This window comes from Paralichthys olivaceus, chromosome 6 (assembly GCF_024713975.1).
Source record: "Paralichthys olivaceus isolate ysfri-2021 chromosome 6, ASM2471397v2, whole genome shotgun sequence".
NCBI lineage: Eukaryota > Metazoa > Chordata > Actinopteri > Pleuronectiformes > Paralichthyidae > Paralichthys > Paralichthys olivaceus.
The window spans coordinates 19,000,978-19,016,691 of NC_091098.1; the positions used below are offsets into that span (position 1 = coordinate 19,000,978).

The 15,714-nt window shown below is 42.2% G+C and overlaps 2 protein-coding genes across 3 annotated transcripts; both read right to left on the reverse strand.

Moving 5' to 3' along the window:
* Nucleotides 1-978: 978 nt before the first annotated feature.
* On the reverse strand, nucleotides 979-11,604 carry slc17a9b (solute carrier family 17 member 9b). Its single transcript, XM_020095863.2, has 13 exons — nucleotides 10,868-11,604; nucleotides 9,548-9,745; nucleotides 9,066-9,205; nucleotides 7,435-7,534; nucleotides 7,026-7,156; nucleotides 6,838-6,934; nucleotides 6,071-6,167; nucleotides 5,089-5,176; nucleotides 4,960-4,994; nucleotides 4,697-4,812; nucleotides 3,896-3,951; nucleotides 3,760-3,789; nucleotides 979-3,392 (listed from the first exon to the last, which is right to left on the reverse strand). The coding sequence occupies exons 1-13, from the start codon at nucleotides 10,999-11,001 to the stop codon at nucleotides 3,214-3,216; spliced, it is 1,401 nt and encodes a 466-aa protein (XP_019951422.1). The 5' UTR covers nucleotides 11,002-11,604; the 3' UTR covers nucleotides 979-3,213.
* A 786-nt stretch (nucleotides 11,605-12,390) lies between these two features.
* LOC109635171 (glucose-induced degradation protein 8-B homolog) lies at nucleotides 12,391-15,181 on the reverse strand. 2 transcript variants are annotated; one of them, XM_020096146.2, is made up of 5 exons: nucleotides 15,035-15,181; nucleotides 14,565-14,689; nucleotides 14,269-14,465; nucleotides 13,944-14,141; nucleotides 12,391-13,480 (listed from the first exon to the last, which is right to left on the reverse strand). In XM_020096146.2, exons 2-5 carry the CDS (start codon nucleotides 14,680-14,682, stop codon nucleotides 13,307-13,309), a joined length of 687 nt encoding a protein of 228 aa, XP_019951705.1. In that variant the 5' UTR covers nucleotides 14,683-14,689; nucleotides 15,035-15,181; the 3' UTR covers nucleotides 12,391-13,306. The 2 variants fall into 2 exon arrangements, with proteins under 2 accessions (XP_019951705.1, XP_019951706.1); XM_020096147.2 differs by having other exon boundaries at nucleotides 14,946-15,175.
* Nucleotides 15,182-15,714: the final 533 nt, after the last annotated feature.

Genomic DNA, 15,714 nt, shown 5'->3' on the forward strand with positions numbered 1-15,714 from the left:
ATGAGATGGCGACACAGTGAAATGTCATTAACTTGATGTTAATTACTAATTAATGGGGCTATTTCATTTACATGTATCCCTGGCTCTCTGATGGAGCCTGCCTTTACTGGGTTACTCTTACTAGCCGACAAGTTGGGGGAGGGTTTATCTCCCCCCTCTCCCCTCACAGCGTTTCATCTCTGCTAATTAAATAGTGGGCCACTCATCATGATTATGTCTGCTTTTACAACACCATTTTGTGTCAGCGAGAGCACTCCAATAAGCAAGTGACCACTTCTTTAACACCATAGCTGTTTTTGTATGAACTGGGCATTAAAAGCCAAATTCGGTGCCAACTCCACTCCACTCCACTGACTTCTATCTGACTTGTTACTTTCACTCACTTGTGACCCCCTCCTCCCTCCCTTTCTCTTCATCGCCACGCGGCAGCCACAAGCCGCCCGTCTCCATGGCAACCTGAGCCGTTCGGTCCCATGAGGAGGAGTGGGTTGGGTTGACAAGCGTCTGGCCATTCGCACGTGGGCAGTGCCAGCTAGCCAACATGGCACACAGCATCCTGCCATATGGTGCCACCATATACGTCCCGCTGGCTCGGACCTGGAGTCTGGGCCTGTAGTGAGCGCAGAGTGTGAACCCGCAGCAGAACCTGTTCCACAGCTGATCCACGTGCAGCACTGGCAACTCATGAGCAGATAAAATGTTCATTTAATGGTTTAATGAGGAACCTTTTTTCATTCTTGACCTGTGAACGTGCATAATAAGACTTTTGTTCGGCGATAATAGTTGCTGTAAATCTGAGGTAACCTTAATGAAAAGTCTCAAAGCGATCACAAGAGATGGCCTCTACTCTGCAGACAGAAAATGTTTGTACAGTGTCATGAGGACGTGCTCCACTCATCATTAATACCATACTGCCTCTCTGTGGCCCTACAGAGAAAATACATGCACATGTTGCAGCATACTGAAGCCACGCATTAATGCTGACAAAATATATTTTTATTCAAAGTTAATATATGCTTTTAAATACAACATTTCTTAAAAGCATTGGAATACTGTGTATTCATGACTTTTTATCATATATATATTAGACATTATTAAAAATCTTTTGTCAGAAAGGCTTTCAGGAACCTACAGTGAGATATGTTGGTGAACAGAACTTCAGCTATTTGTCATGTAAATCTTTACGTTCTGCAGAACAACATCAACACAGTAACAGGAAAAAAGAAGCCAAGCTGTGAAGGCAGCTGGAAAGTAATGCACATCTGCTTAACTTTTCATGAATGTGCAGCATTAAAAAAAGGCTGATATAATATGTTCAAGGCTCATTCATTTGTGCAGCAGTTTTATATTAATATACTTAATTGTGTAACTGAAAGGTCAAGGCATTCTTTCACGTTAAAACATGGTGTGTGCACAGATTCAAAATGACATCAACATGAAATTCCAGATTAGTTATCAACTATGCTCGATAGTTGATTTCTTATTCACATATTTGTGTAACCACTGAGCATAATGGGCATTTCCGAAATTAGAATTGTAAAGACAACATGTTCAACCACAAGATACACTTAGTGTGTGTAGAAAATATCCAAGGAAACACAATGTGCCTGTGTATGTAAATAACAATGACAAGCGACACATAAGCTACACAACTCCTGTGAAAAAAATAGCAACATGCAATGATCACTGACACTGTGTGACCACAGTTCTCTCATTGCTTAAACAAACAATACAAAATGCATAGATTTAAAAAGATACACACGTCAAGTAAGCATCTAAACTGGATGTGAAATCTGCTAAGTGTAAACCACAAATTGCAAAACTGTGTCGTAAAGGCTGAATGAACAATCATTTCTAGTTTTGAACTGCTACATACTTTGCAGTAACGACATGATAACCAACAGTCATCGTTGGTGCTTTCCCCTGCGATATTCATCATATCGGTGTGTAACCATGGAGACAATAGTATTTAAAACTGGCATAAGGAGATAGAGTGTGAAAACTTTGATTTGTCTAAAACGCAATAACGAGTGGATGAGATCCCTCCTCTCCCAAGTACTGACATCACTTCCTGTCTAGAGTTACAATGATGTAAAGTGCGATAATAACTTTTCCGTCAATTTTATTTAACGCAAAAAATCTTGATATGATTCTATAGACAGGTTTATTTCCATCAATGCTGTCTCCTTAGATGGGAAAGTGCAGGTCAGAAAAAGTGAAGATACTAAAAATATCTATTGAGTTTTCCAGATGCCATCAGACTTATAACTTACTTTTTTCCATCATGTTCCCTAAAATATTTTTTTTTCTCTTTTCTATCTGAATATATATTTTTTTCCAAAAAATTAAATCAACAAAAACAGTTGTAAAGCCATATAAATTAAGTACACGAAATAATTAAGTGAGGTATTTCTATTCCATGCATCCACATAGAAAGAAAATAAAAATAATAGTTAACCTTTGGTCTTGTTGCCACAAAGCTTTCCGTGACCCCCTCTGCGCCGTAATGATAAAGATGAGCCTGCAACCATGGAGATGCGGTAGACAAATGGTACAGGACATTAGAGTGCCTGCAGCGTAATTAGTGGCTGGGTAATGAGGTGTCACTCAGACAGTTCTCGTGGAGATGGGTTGAGTGGGGATCGACTAATAAAAGACTTCAGATACGGGAGGCTGGGCTCGCCCTGCGTCTAGCACAGCCTCTCCCTGCAGGGCAAGAACACACCACCTTGGTCCGTCACAGCTGTCTCACACATCCATCAGTCGAAAGGCTCCTCCCACACAGAAGACTGAGCTGCTGCTTTCCAACAACAGTCTCAAGTCACACATTCTGGAACAGGTGGAAACAGTAGGCTAGCAACCGTGTAACTACCCTCCCCCACACAAGGCGGGATGGAGGTAGCGTCGACTTTTTTCACCCCCTCTCCACATCATCCCTGAACTGTCAGAGCAGCTACTAACACTGCTGCGTCTTACTCTTTGCTCCATGTGATTTTTCATTGTGCAGGCTCTGCTGTGTGCTTTTCAGTAACTGTTGCAGTGCTCCTTTAACCAAACTATCAGTTTTCCAGGTGTAGTATGCAGGCTCTCTCCATGCGCCACTTGCCATCCATTGGCTAGTTCTCCAATGTGAATCGTGTCCTAGCTGCTGGTCGCCCAAGGTCACACTCTCCCTTGAGGAATAGCACTCCGGACGCTCTGATGACTAACGATCTAGATGTGGATGTTGTGGTGGCGCACCTTAGTACAGTCAATGTCCACCCGGCGGGCCTCGGCAAAAGCCAGGAAGGTGCAGAGGCCCAGCACGTTGACTGTAGTGATGAGGGCAAATACAGATGCCCACGAGCCTGAGGCCTCGATGAGATACCCCGAGAAATACACCAGTAGGACTCCTGATAAGAAACACACACACACAGTCGCGATTAATATCACATTATCACAAAGGCGGCACATATAAGCTACCATGTGGTAGTTCACTTTAGTTTTCCACAAGTGTCACAGTCCGCTCCACGTCCCTCACAGGACCACACCTGTCAGCCTCCCTTCCCTCCATTATTCATCTGACACAAACTCAATCACACTCCCTTGATGAAATATGCATCGCACATGAGCCACTGTGACTGATGAGAGACACGTCAGCTCAAAGTTTGAATTTAGGGACGTCAATGAATAATTTCACATTATAGATAGTTAAAGGCAGAGAAAATGCAATGGTTTAGCAGCTGCGGCTTAAATATGTATCACAGATATTTGTCTCACCTGAGAAAGCACCGCATGTATTCATAACACCTGGAAGAGAAATGCAGATACACACATGTTAAATTTAAAACTTCATCAAAATGATCAGTCAGGTCAGTACAATTAATGAAAATCTAATAAAAACTTTAAAACTTACCAAATAATGCTCCAGCACAAGATGGAGCAAGATCTTGAACATTTACAGAAACCCCACTGTAGACATGAAGAAACAAATAATTATTATACTATCTCATAAGGTGCTAAACTATCAACTGTACTGACATTGTTAGACAAATTGCACTTAAAAGTCTGGAACCTGAGTTCCAGTTGTTGGAGATATATACAAAATATTGCAGTGTTTTATTTTTTCACATATGAAAAATGTATCTTATTTTTGTACAAATCATGTGACTAATAAATATTTACTACAAAAAACACCATATAAGAATAACACAACAAACCATACAGTCCTGCAGTGTCATAAGGTTTTATATGCACTTCCTCATACTTGTACATACTTTCTGCCAGAGTAATACCTCACACAAGTGGTTACACGCCCTTTCCTAGTCTGTACTTATACACTTGGCATAAAGTCAAGGACAAATACTCAGTACAGGACATTGAAATTATACATATAATATTAATATAAATATTTCAAGAATACTAAGAGGATTTTGGAAATTAGCCATATTGAGAATTAACATACAAATCAATGACCTTTTTAAGCAGGCAAAGACCCTAAGAATAAAAAAGATAATTCTCTCTTAAATGGTTGACACAGCCGGCACAAAACAAAGACAAATCAGTGACTAACAGGCACTGATTGGGCTAAACAGAAATCAACAAATCATAAAACTGCCAAACTGACCCTCGGGGACCACCACATTTAGATCTAAAAAGAGGTTGTTGTTTCGGGGGCAGAGACGAAGGAGTGTGAGGACATTGTGGCTGCCAGTACCTGTGACTGAAGGTGGTGAGGCCCATCATGGCAGACACAAATGCTACAGCCCAAGGGAAGGTGGTGTTGCCACATAGAAGGAGGGTAAACACACTGGACACACCCATGGAGAAAAACTAACAGACGGATGAATGCACACAAAAACCACACACATCAAAATCAAACAGGTTTCCTTGTATGAAAGAGGAGAGAGATTATCCACACAATGAGAATAAAAAGTCCACACACACACACACCCAAAATAATAATGTCAAATATTGTACCTGCATCAGCTTCCTCACTGAGGCCGTATCGAAGCCTGAGGGGAACAAAAGAGAGGGACAGGGAATTATTCAGCTTCCTTATCAATAACGAAATACATTTAACCTTGTGTGTGATATCAGCTCCTCTACCTTGACTGATGAGGTGGTCGGACAGGCAGCCACTCAGGAGGGATGAGGGGATGGCCACTAACCAGGGAATGACATTGAACACCCAACCCTGCGGGGACAACACATTTTCTGGGCATGAATGAACTTGAAGAGAAACAGTAGGGAACACTGAGTGTTGGCTGTTATTGTTAGGTCATAGTGTGCTGCAGACAGGCCTGGTTGTGTTTGACTCTACGGACGGTAAAGTGGGTCAGGAAGTCATGTGGTCAGTCGATCTACCACATTGGTTAAGACTGAAATATCTCAGTATGTGGTGTCATCATGACTGTCATGCTTTTCCTGTGGCCCACTCATCTGGCTGACATTTTAGTTTTTCTGTGAAATGTCCACTCGATGGAATTTCAGATATCAGATTTCCTCCAGTGCCCCAGAAGGTCAAAGTTTTTATTTATAGAGTGAAAAATTCTGGTGGTTTGTTCACAACTTTGATCGTGTCCAGAAACACCTGTAAAAACTTCCCATCAACCTTAGCGGCACTGTGTGTTTAGTGCTAAGATGGATGTGTACAGATGGATGACATGACTGCTCACCAAAAGTGAAGCCAAAGCATCTCTATGCCCACCTGGTGGCTGGCTGCGGTATAGGTTGTAAATCCTGCCTCCTCAATGTTAGTTAGTTTGTACCTGGGACTTTTTGGCTTAATTTCTGGATAGTGGGAGGAAGTGGAGACCTGTCGTCCATCTTTACGTACAAGTGGAGAACCAGCAAATGCTATAGCTGCTTGACCTCAGCATGTTAGCTGTTGACTGAGTGTAACTTCATACAGGACAACTGTAGCCTATTTGACATAGGTGTAGTCCTTTATTTATTTAAGAAGACAGATGGTCGATACCATCACTGAGCCACAACAATGACGGTTCTTAGTCTTCTTAAATCAAGGCGTAACCGCTCTTTATTTCATTCTGTCATTGCGGCGTCAAACATTCAAAGAGGGCGTCTTTACCTTGGCTTCTGGGAAAGTGTCTCTGAAGAAAGTTGGCAGCCACGACAAAAGAGTGAAGAAGGTGCTGGCGGTGCAAAGGTGTGTAACGATCACAGCACTGTTCAGCAAACGACAAGAGACAAACTGTCAAAGAAAGTGCATTGCAGCCACATTTGCGTGTACCAAAGCTTATCTGTTCACAAAGTCCAATTTGTTTGAACACTATCTGTTTGTTTGTCATCGTTTTCCTGTCTATAATGTTATAAAGGTAAGAACTATGTGGAGGAAGCATCCCTGAGCCATAAAAAACATTTTCTAATCTGTTTATGAAGGTGGGTCGGATAAAACTAAATAGAACAGAAGTTCTTTGTGTCGCTGAAAATGGAGCATATCAGTTGCATTGACGTGTGGAAATATCTTGGTCATGGGGAGGAACTCAACTCCAGAGACATTGACAGACAGCTGAGGCAGCAGCAGATGTAGATATAAAAACTGGATCTGTGTCCACAGAAACACACATGACAGGGCTATGATCTGACAAAACTGGGACATGTTAGAATACAATTCTACAATCCTCCACTCACAAACTATTCTTTCTAAACCAGCCTGTAACTCATATTTCCATGGTTGCAAAACACAATGATTAAAGTGGAACTTCAGGTTTTGGATGTTGCTGTAGCCACATCATTACAACTGCCTGACTCAAGCTCTGTGAGACAAACGTTGCTCAATCATCTAAATTCTAGATAAACAAAAAGCAACACATGCGCACTTTGTCGTTATCTCACCAGACTGCAGGTTGTTTGAGGAGCCGCAACCAGTGTCTCTTTGTCAGTTTGGCCTGGTGCCCACCACTTCCCAGGGATTCGAGGGTGATGATAGGTCCTGTGAAAAACACATGAGGAGACTGACTCTAATTATGCAAATTGAGCAGCCACATGATATGGACATGCAAACGGTTTAAAGCCTCGCTTGCCTTCTCCTTTGAGTAGATATTTCCACATGAAGTAGGCCCACAGCACTGAGAGGAGGCCAGACACATAGAAAACACTCTCCCAGCCGTACAGGTCCAACATGAGGGAGCCGGCCCCTCCGATCACGAGGGTGCTGGTGGAGAAAAATGGGTCATAACAAGACAGGACAAGTCAGGCAAACACACCCTCGTAATAAGATGTTTCAAGATAGTAACATTCTGACTTATGCACATGCATGTCATAATCATGATACAAATAGAAAACTTACAAACATGTATTAGAAGGGATTGTGACATCACAATAGACACAACTGTAAAATCAACTCTATTCACATCACAACTGGGATTTTTTTGCAAGAAACACTTTTCCCTTTCCCACTGTTCCCGATATATTGCATAACACTAGACTCACCCCAGATATGAGCCACTACCCACGGTGCTCATGAGGAAGCCTCTTTCACTTTCCACCACCTTCTGAGAGCACAGACTCGCAAGGGATGGGTAATGAACTCCTAAGATCAAGTAAGAAAACAACATCAGCCAGAGTTTGGAAAAAGTCCCCAAAATAATTAAAGGGGACGATGAAAAGACAGATTTTTACAACCTGGTTCCACAAAACTAATAATAGAAATGATAGATTTTGGACGTATAACATGGTGAATGATTAAGCAGGTGATTTAGTGTTTGTCATCAATGGGAGCAGCTGATTTTTTATTGTGCAACAAAAGCTTGATGCCAAACATTTTAAGAGCTCGCCTATGAACAATGTTGATTTAAGTTCTCAAGACACATAAACAAATGAGAAATAAAGAGGGTGAACTCACTAATGTTGTAGTTCATAATGGTCACCAACAGAGGTCTAAACATTGTATTGTAAAGCAATACATGTGATGGTCATCGTCTTCCTCTTTATATACAATGCAAATTAAAAAAGTTTTAGTTTTTATTAAAGCGCACAAATAATCATGCAATAAGGCCTGTGACGAACACTAGTCTGCCAAATGTGAGTTATTAAAAAGATTATAAAATGACTTTATGACTGTTTCTCATTTTTCTTTGCAATGGATACGTACAAATTACATCAGTTTTAGTTCAAGAAATTCATTTTATTAACATGCTTTCAGACATGCACTGAACTCCGCAGATACGCCGTATCTTCTCTGCAGGGGATGCATGTGTCAACGCATATGTCCGAGTGAGAGGCTCTGCAGTTTCTGTCGACTTTCCCTATCTGGCCTCCAGGAATAAAGTCCGATGGAGTTTCTAACACGCAACAGATGCAAAAATAAAAAAACAAACTAAAAAGAAAAAAAGGTGTCATGAACAGAGAAGACACCGACAAAGATGTCGAGAGAGTTTGTGGTGATGAGAGCTGACGACGGTGTCTGTGTGTTGTCAAGAAAGTCGCGTGATCTCCGCAGTGGAGTTAATACGTCACTTCCTGCCTCTGCCTGCTGTGCCAGGCTGCTCCACCTCTCGCCTGAATAATTCATAGTTGTTGCTTTTGTGAACATGTCTGGGGACAGAACCTCCAGCTGCATTGTGCATGTGTGAAAGGCAAACTGCGGTAAATTGCGTAGCCAATTCTCCAGATTTTTCCTCCAGGTCACGTCTGAAAACCTCTTTAAAGAAACAAATCCAACAACATTCTGGATAGTGGATGACTCACAGCAACAAGTTCTGCTTGTTTACTATGTTGATTTGATGAAAAGCGAGATATTTGAAACCACGTCTGGCGGTTACTGTAATGAGCTGGTTCAACTTGCTATCAAGATGGATGGATGGATAGATGGATAGATGGATAGATGGATAGATGGATAGATGGATAGATAGATAGATAGATACTTTATTGATCCTGGGGGAAATTTAGGAGCCACACACTAAAGCCATTAAGACCCATGGAAGTATTGAAGCAGACTCTTGAAAGTCTCATCATTCCAGACCTTAAAATAAATGCAGATCAATCTATTACAGGTCTGCAAAGAGCAATTATGTCTCGCCACTGACGTAATCTCAGTTTGTGATTCATCCAGCACCTCTGACCTTGCAACAGGCCCATGAGAAAGCGAGCCAGTGTCATGGAGAAGATCGGCTGGGAGCAGAACTGAGCCAGGATGGGTGTGAAGGCTGTCATCGACCCCCAGGCTGCTGCAGACAGCAGGAGGACCTTCTCACCTCCCACTCTGTAAACAAAGAAGACAGCCTGTGTTAGTTTTACCCCCTGACTGCTCAGAGAGAGGCTTACCTCACTCACAGGTTTTGAGCAGTGGCAGAACTGTGATATCTAGGATGACGCAGTGAATATGGATAAGCAGCATATCTGTTTATGATGATTAAAACATGTATTGACTACATTATCTGTCCCAAGTTAGCAAACACAACTGGGCCCTTTGTGTCACTATCAGTTATGTTCCTGTGCAAAAGGTGTTTGATGAGCAGGAGGTTAAAATGAACACCAGTTTCAATGTCAAAGGTCAATATGGGGTCAGATCACTCTTATGTCACAACATGACCAAGTTTCCTACCTGTCACTGACGTAGCCTCCGAGCACTTGGGTAAAGCAGTAGCCCCAGAAGAAGCTGCCCAGCACCATACCGGACTCCCTCTTAGTCCAGTGGAACTGTTCCGCCATGCTGACGGAACAGATGGGCATCGCCACGCGGGCGCAGTAGAGGAGGCACGTCCCGAGCAGCAGCACCACTGTCCATACCCTCGCCACCGGCCTGCACAGGAGGAGAATGGATCAAGTTATTTGAGTTTGGTTGAGCAGATTGAGCCAGACTAATCCCAGCACTGTTGCCTCATAGCAAGACGTTTCCTGGTTTGAATCCCAGCTTGGCCAGGGTCTTACTGTGTGGAGTTTATGTGGGTTTTCTCAAGGTACTCCGCCTTCTTCCCACAGTCCAAAGGCATGGGGATAGGAGTTATGTTAACTGGAGGTTCTTAGTTATCCATAGGTGTCAATGTTAGTGTGAATGGTTGCTTGTCCGTGCATGCTGGCCCTGAGATACACTGGTGACTTGTCCAGGGTGTAGCCATAGCCCACCTCTCACTCAATATCAACTGGGATAATCTCCAGCTCCCCTGTGAAACTCAAAGTATAAGCTGTACAGATAATGGATGGATGGAGTTTGGTTGAACAAAGGCAACATCTGGAGACAAAACTAGTTCAGAGCTTATATAACTTAAGGAGGGAACTTTAAGACAAACAAAATGCCTTCTAACACTCAACGCATGGGACAGTTTCAGAACTACAGGGAGTATCTACAATGTGCCCACACGGCAATTCCTTTAACAATATGATGTCACAACAATATAATAATCAAATTACACTGAAAACTATTTCAGGATAGTACTGCCACATATTTTTCACGAATTGTATATAACTTGGATCCCCATCTTTATATGGCACATTTTTGAAATTACAACCTTGTGTGTATTTGTAGCATTATTTCTGCTTTTTTGTATCTAACATTTCTATTACTGATTTTTATTCTTACTATATTTCCCCTCTGCTACTTTCTTGTGCTGCTGTGTCATTGGTGGAATAGGTGAAGGTACATCTAATCTTGTTTAATCTTAACAAGGTTTGTTCTATTGTAATTCCTTTATAACAAACAGAGTATGAATCATTTCCTTAATTTTAAACTATTTGACCCTGCGACTTGAATCTTAAGATCATTGGACCTTGAATGAAACACCATTGATGACACACTCTGTGTTTGTGCTGCAGGAGTTTAAGAATTACAAGGAAACAGAGTTATTTATCAAGATTGTTGCTGAAAACTGGATACACACGACAAGCAGGCATCAGTAGATATGATCAGTGTTTAGAATAACATTACCTCGGCCAGTTGGTGTTGTGTTCAGGCCACTTCTTGTGACCCCCGGGGACTCCGCTCTTGTCGGGCGGACTGTTTTCCTTGTGACAGACCAAATCTGGACTATAGTTCTTGCCATATTTTTGAATAACTGCCATTCAACGCGAGGTACACGTCTCCCCTCTCTTGGTCGCTGTCTTACTTTCAGTCTCTTTACGCGCAGTGAGCCAACGCAGGCGCTTGGACCAGGACGCAGGAGTCTCCGCGCAATCTTATACCTGATCTCCACCGTTTGAATCCATAACCTGCGAGACGGGAAGGGAAGGAATTCGAGCGACGGTGCCGGAGCTGGGCTGCTGGAGGAGGCAGGCTGTTTTCCTGATGCCCGAGGAGGAGTAATCCACGTGTCAGTTTTTCTCCCCCAGCCTCCTCCTCCTCCTCCAGCTCAGGCCCGCAGTTCTTCTTCTCATCGGTAGGGTTCATCAGGAAGTGATTTCAGCCTGCTGTAAACCTTAGTCAGCCGCCTGCAGCCATTACTGTGTCACCAGAGACGCATCTGGCTGCGGCCCCCATGACGGTGCAGTTTATATTTTTATATATAGAGTATATATATACAGAGAGAGAGAGGGGTGATGAAGATGAGTTCTCCTGTAGGTCCCCACCGAGGAAGACGGTGATGGAGCTCGGGCTGAAGGAGCCGAACTGTGCGCAGAGGCTGTTTTAACTGTGCGTTCTTCCCCGGCTGTTTGCAAACATGTGTTATGTAATGATCTGCATTCTGTTAGCATCTGTCCTGCCACAGTGTGTGCATGTGTTGGAGTGACGATGGTACACCCACCGAGGAGGAGGGACAACCTTACAATCCAGAGGAGAAGACTTTAAAATCAAGGAGAGAAAACTTTAAAATCAGGATTAGGGAGCAATTTTCATTTAGGAGGAGGGATCACTTTAAAATGAAGAGGAGGGATCACCAGGGAGGTAGATGGGAGCAAGGGTCAGAACTGGAACATCAGAGGAGCTGTGAGCCCCTGCACTTGTCAACCTTAATAAAGGGTCTTTTTCCATAGTGTTATCACTTTTTCATAAATACATGAATGCCACAGATTCCCTGGTAGCACTGGCTGCCATATGAAGGCCTGGTCACGTTGTTTTGTTTATCCTGGTAGTAGTTGATCATTTAACTGACCTCAATGAGGGGTGAGGGCTGGCGATACATCAGTATTAGTCTTTAATAGCATTATATCAAAAGTGTTTATACATGTATCTTCATAGCTGTATATATATAGCTATTCCTGTCATTGGGTTTTTGATGCATTATCATATAAATAGCAGTGTAATCGTGTAGCTGATCAAATTGCAGAGGTTACTGAGTATTTCAATCATTAACAAGGCATTGATCGTGGTTTTTGGGAGTCATGATCTGTATAGAGTCCAGACATAGAAGTACTTCAAATCTGTACATAGGTGCAGGACCCAAGTAAACGAATGTACTTAAAATTTGCAGAAAACACACCAGATCAGAGAAACACCACGTTCTTCATGCCCTGTCCAGTTTAAAAATTCACTTTTATTGCAAAATAATATACCAGCAAAAAAAAAAAAAAAGCACATCAAATTTTGCAAAAAAGCTACTTATTCCATACATGTAAATAATGCATCTGTAAAAGTATCTCCATGTCTGTGGACATAGATTTATCACCATTCACATTTTTTAATATCGTCTGTAATATTTTACAACAATATGAAACTGAGGTTGCCTTGAAGCTCACACAGTCACAGAACTCTGTTAAGTTTATAGCTTCCCAGGAATCTTGCCTTGTCCTACTTGGTAACTGCTACAATGATGTACAGCTTGATGTTTTCTTTGTTCTTGTCTGCATCCTTTTATAATGTTTTACGCAATAATGAAATACGAATCTAGGAATTTCCTTTTCAATGTCACAGTAGCTTGAAACATCCAAAGTATCTTGCTTTGGCTGATTCTGTAACAGAAGAGCACAAGCTGACAGACAAGTCGCTGAAATGTGTATGGTTTTTGTAAGGAAAACGTTTATTTGAGGCAGTGCACACTGAGCCACCCACTTTCCCCTGATCATCAACCCGTCTTCTAAGTGGTCACACACAGAACGTGACAGCCTAATTTAGGCTTTATTCACACCCTCCTATGCAAACAACTTTCCCTGCCGACAGACAGAAAAACCTAGTGTAACTGAAATAAACAAATTGTATTGAAACAAATATGTAAATACCAAGTAAAATAATGGTATGTGTGTTATTTTAGTGTGAGAGTTCCTCTTAAAATGCCATTAATCCAGTTTGCACATTCTACCTTACTTAAGTATCAAAAAAGCAACCCTTACAAAAAGAAAAGGTTGTACTCTACGAGTCAGTTTGTCGGGGTATAAATAGATAAAGGAAATGTGTCCGTTTTATCATGCTGTGGTATGTTTTCTCTGTGGGTCCTTATTTTGGGTCTTCGATTGTTCCCTTGCTGAGGTCTGTCATTTTGGGATACTTCACTTTCTTTTGGTCAAGTTCGTTTTGAGCCCACAGCAGTAGTTTCAGGAGCTTGGCCAGCTTGGGTGTTGACTCTCTGTTTTCATAGTCGAGTACACACTGATTTACTTCACTCCACACCTGAAAGACAAACGCACATACATGTAATTTCTTCGAATACGTTCTCTACTGAACAGTGGATCGTATACAATGTGTTGCACTTTCATTTGGGTACAAATGAGAGGGAGCACCGAATGAAACATTCGGATCTTCAGCCCTTGGTATGGGACATAAAGATTCTACAGTTCTACATTTAATAAATGATCCTATAATTGTTTCTATTTAAGAGAAGATGATTAAATAAAATATCAAAATATCAATTTCACAAGTTTCATTTTGGATAAAATCATTATTATATTAATCGATAAAAAAATAATTGAGAGGTGCAGCCCTAATAACAAGGCGGTATTGTCTTCATGCTGCAGAAAAAGGCCACAGCCAGTAACTAAAGATTAACAACAAGTATTTGGCTCTTCACCCAGCACATAAACAGGGTCACTTTGAGCTGATGTGAGAGGAAGGTTAACAACATGTTTGACCTCACCTTTTGTCTTTGCATCATATTCAGCAGATCTCCAAAAGGGGACTCCTCCGGGTTGTCGAATGCCAGCAGGGCCAGTGTCCTCTCCATCTCGGTCAGACACTCTCGGCTCTCCTCCCCCTGCTCTGCTAACTGAGCCTGGGCAAACTCGAGAGCAGCTTCGGTCTCCCTCAGACGAATCAGCTCGATCAGATGCTGCTGCTGCAAACGCATAAAAAAAACACGACTGCAACGGTGAGTGAAAATAACAGACTGAGCGACACATGCAGGACAAATCACAGTTCCTAATGTACAGAGCTGAGTTGTCTGCACTGCATTTGATTTTTACCTGTAGGTGAAAGTAGAGGTAACGGTTAGTATCCAGCAGCTCCGGGTGCAGACTGTTGATCAGCGCGATGGCATCCTGGATCTGTCCCTTCAGGATCATCTCTCGGATTTTAATCCGTTCATCAAGAGAATCCAGATCGACACTGGGCTCGATCCCAGACTCCATCCGGAATTTCTCTGCCGCCTCTTTGAAGCCCTCTGTGGAACAGAAACCGTGGATTAAAAGAGAATCCTGCATATTCCACATTCAACCACCACACACGACTGATGTTTATATGTTGAATAATGCCCCTCCACCTGTCACCAGGTAGTTCATGATGAGCCTGTTCATATCGGCTCTCTGGATGTGGACATTGTTGAGTTTATCCATCCACTCGTCCCTCGTTATATCGTCCGGCTTCTCTGCATAACTCATTCTGATCCTGGAGCAGAAGAGAGTAGCTTCGCTGTCATGTCACAGATCAACATTTTAAACTCACGAACAAGAACAATCGTACAGCGTCACAACAGTGTTAGTGATTTGTTCTTCGGTTTGACAGCAGACTCGGCACCGGAAATCAAAGTCACAACGTATGAGGCCTTCGATTAAAAACACAACATTGAAGCCTGATTTGCGTCAACCGGATAAAAACAAAGACAACTTCCACCGTAACGATGATGTAAATCGAACACACGCACCCGGAACAAGCGCTCTTCTGTTTTATTCTCTTTCACTGTGTTGAATCTAAAACCCCACACGAGCAGAAACGTCACTTAGTTCACGATACCTGGAGATTTTGTCGCTACTTCCCAGCAGTAGCTAGCCAGCTAGCGGAGGTTAGCCTCTTCTTCTTCTTCTACTACTTCTTGTTGTGGTTCTTCCTCTTCCGCCTGTCTACTTCCGGTGTCACGTCGAATTCTGTTCCCAGTTCTCCCCAACACGTGTCCGTGTGATAGCACCTCCCCCCTCGGTGGTGAATGTGGAGATCGCAGATGGTACCGTCTATGTGCTGGGTTCAGGTGGCGGTTGGAGACACATCATCTTCAAAGGGAAACAAACTTCACCACGACACCGGTTACGTTCAACCACACTTCGCACATCGCTACTGCCCCCTGCAGTGCATTTAAAGAATTGTGTAACTTGGATATTCGAAGTCTCAATTCTGCTTGTTTTGTTTTATTTTCAAAAGCTGCTTATGCGTTATTATTATCATTATTATTATTTCCTCAAGATGATTTACGTTTGATCGCACCACAATAAACTGGCAGGAAAAAACATTATAACTTATAATTGAATCCTTATTAAACTTATTTTGTCTGACCTCACACAGATTTATCTCTTATCTTACTCAGGGTCTGTGTTATGGACATTTACCTATTGGCATGTTCAAATTATACACAATAGAATACAGACTAGAAGAGCATCAGACCAACACAACATGTAGCTTCTCACTTACTAGAGTTTGAA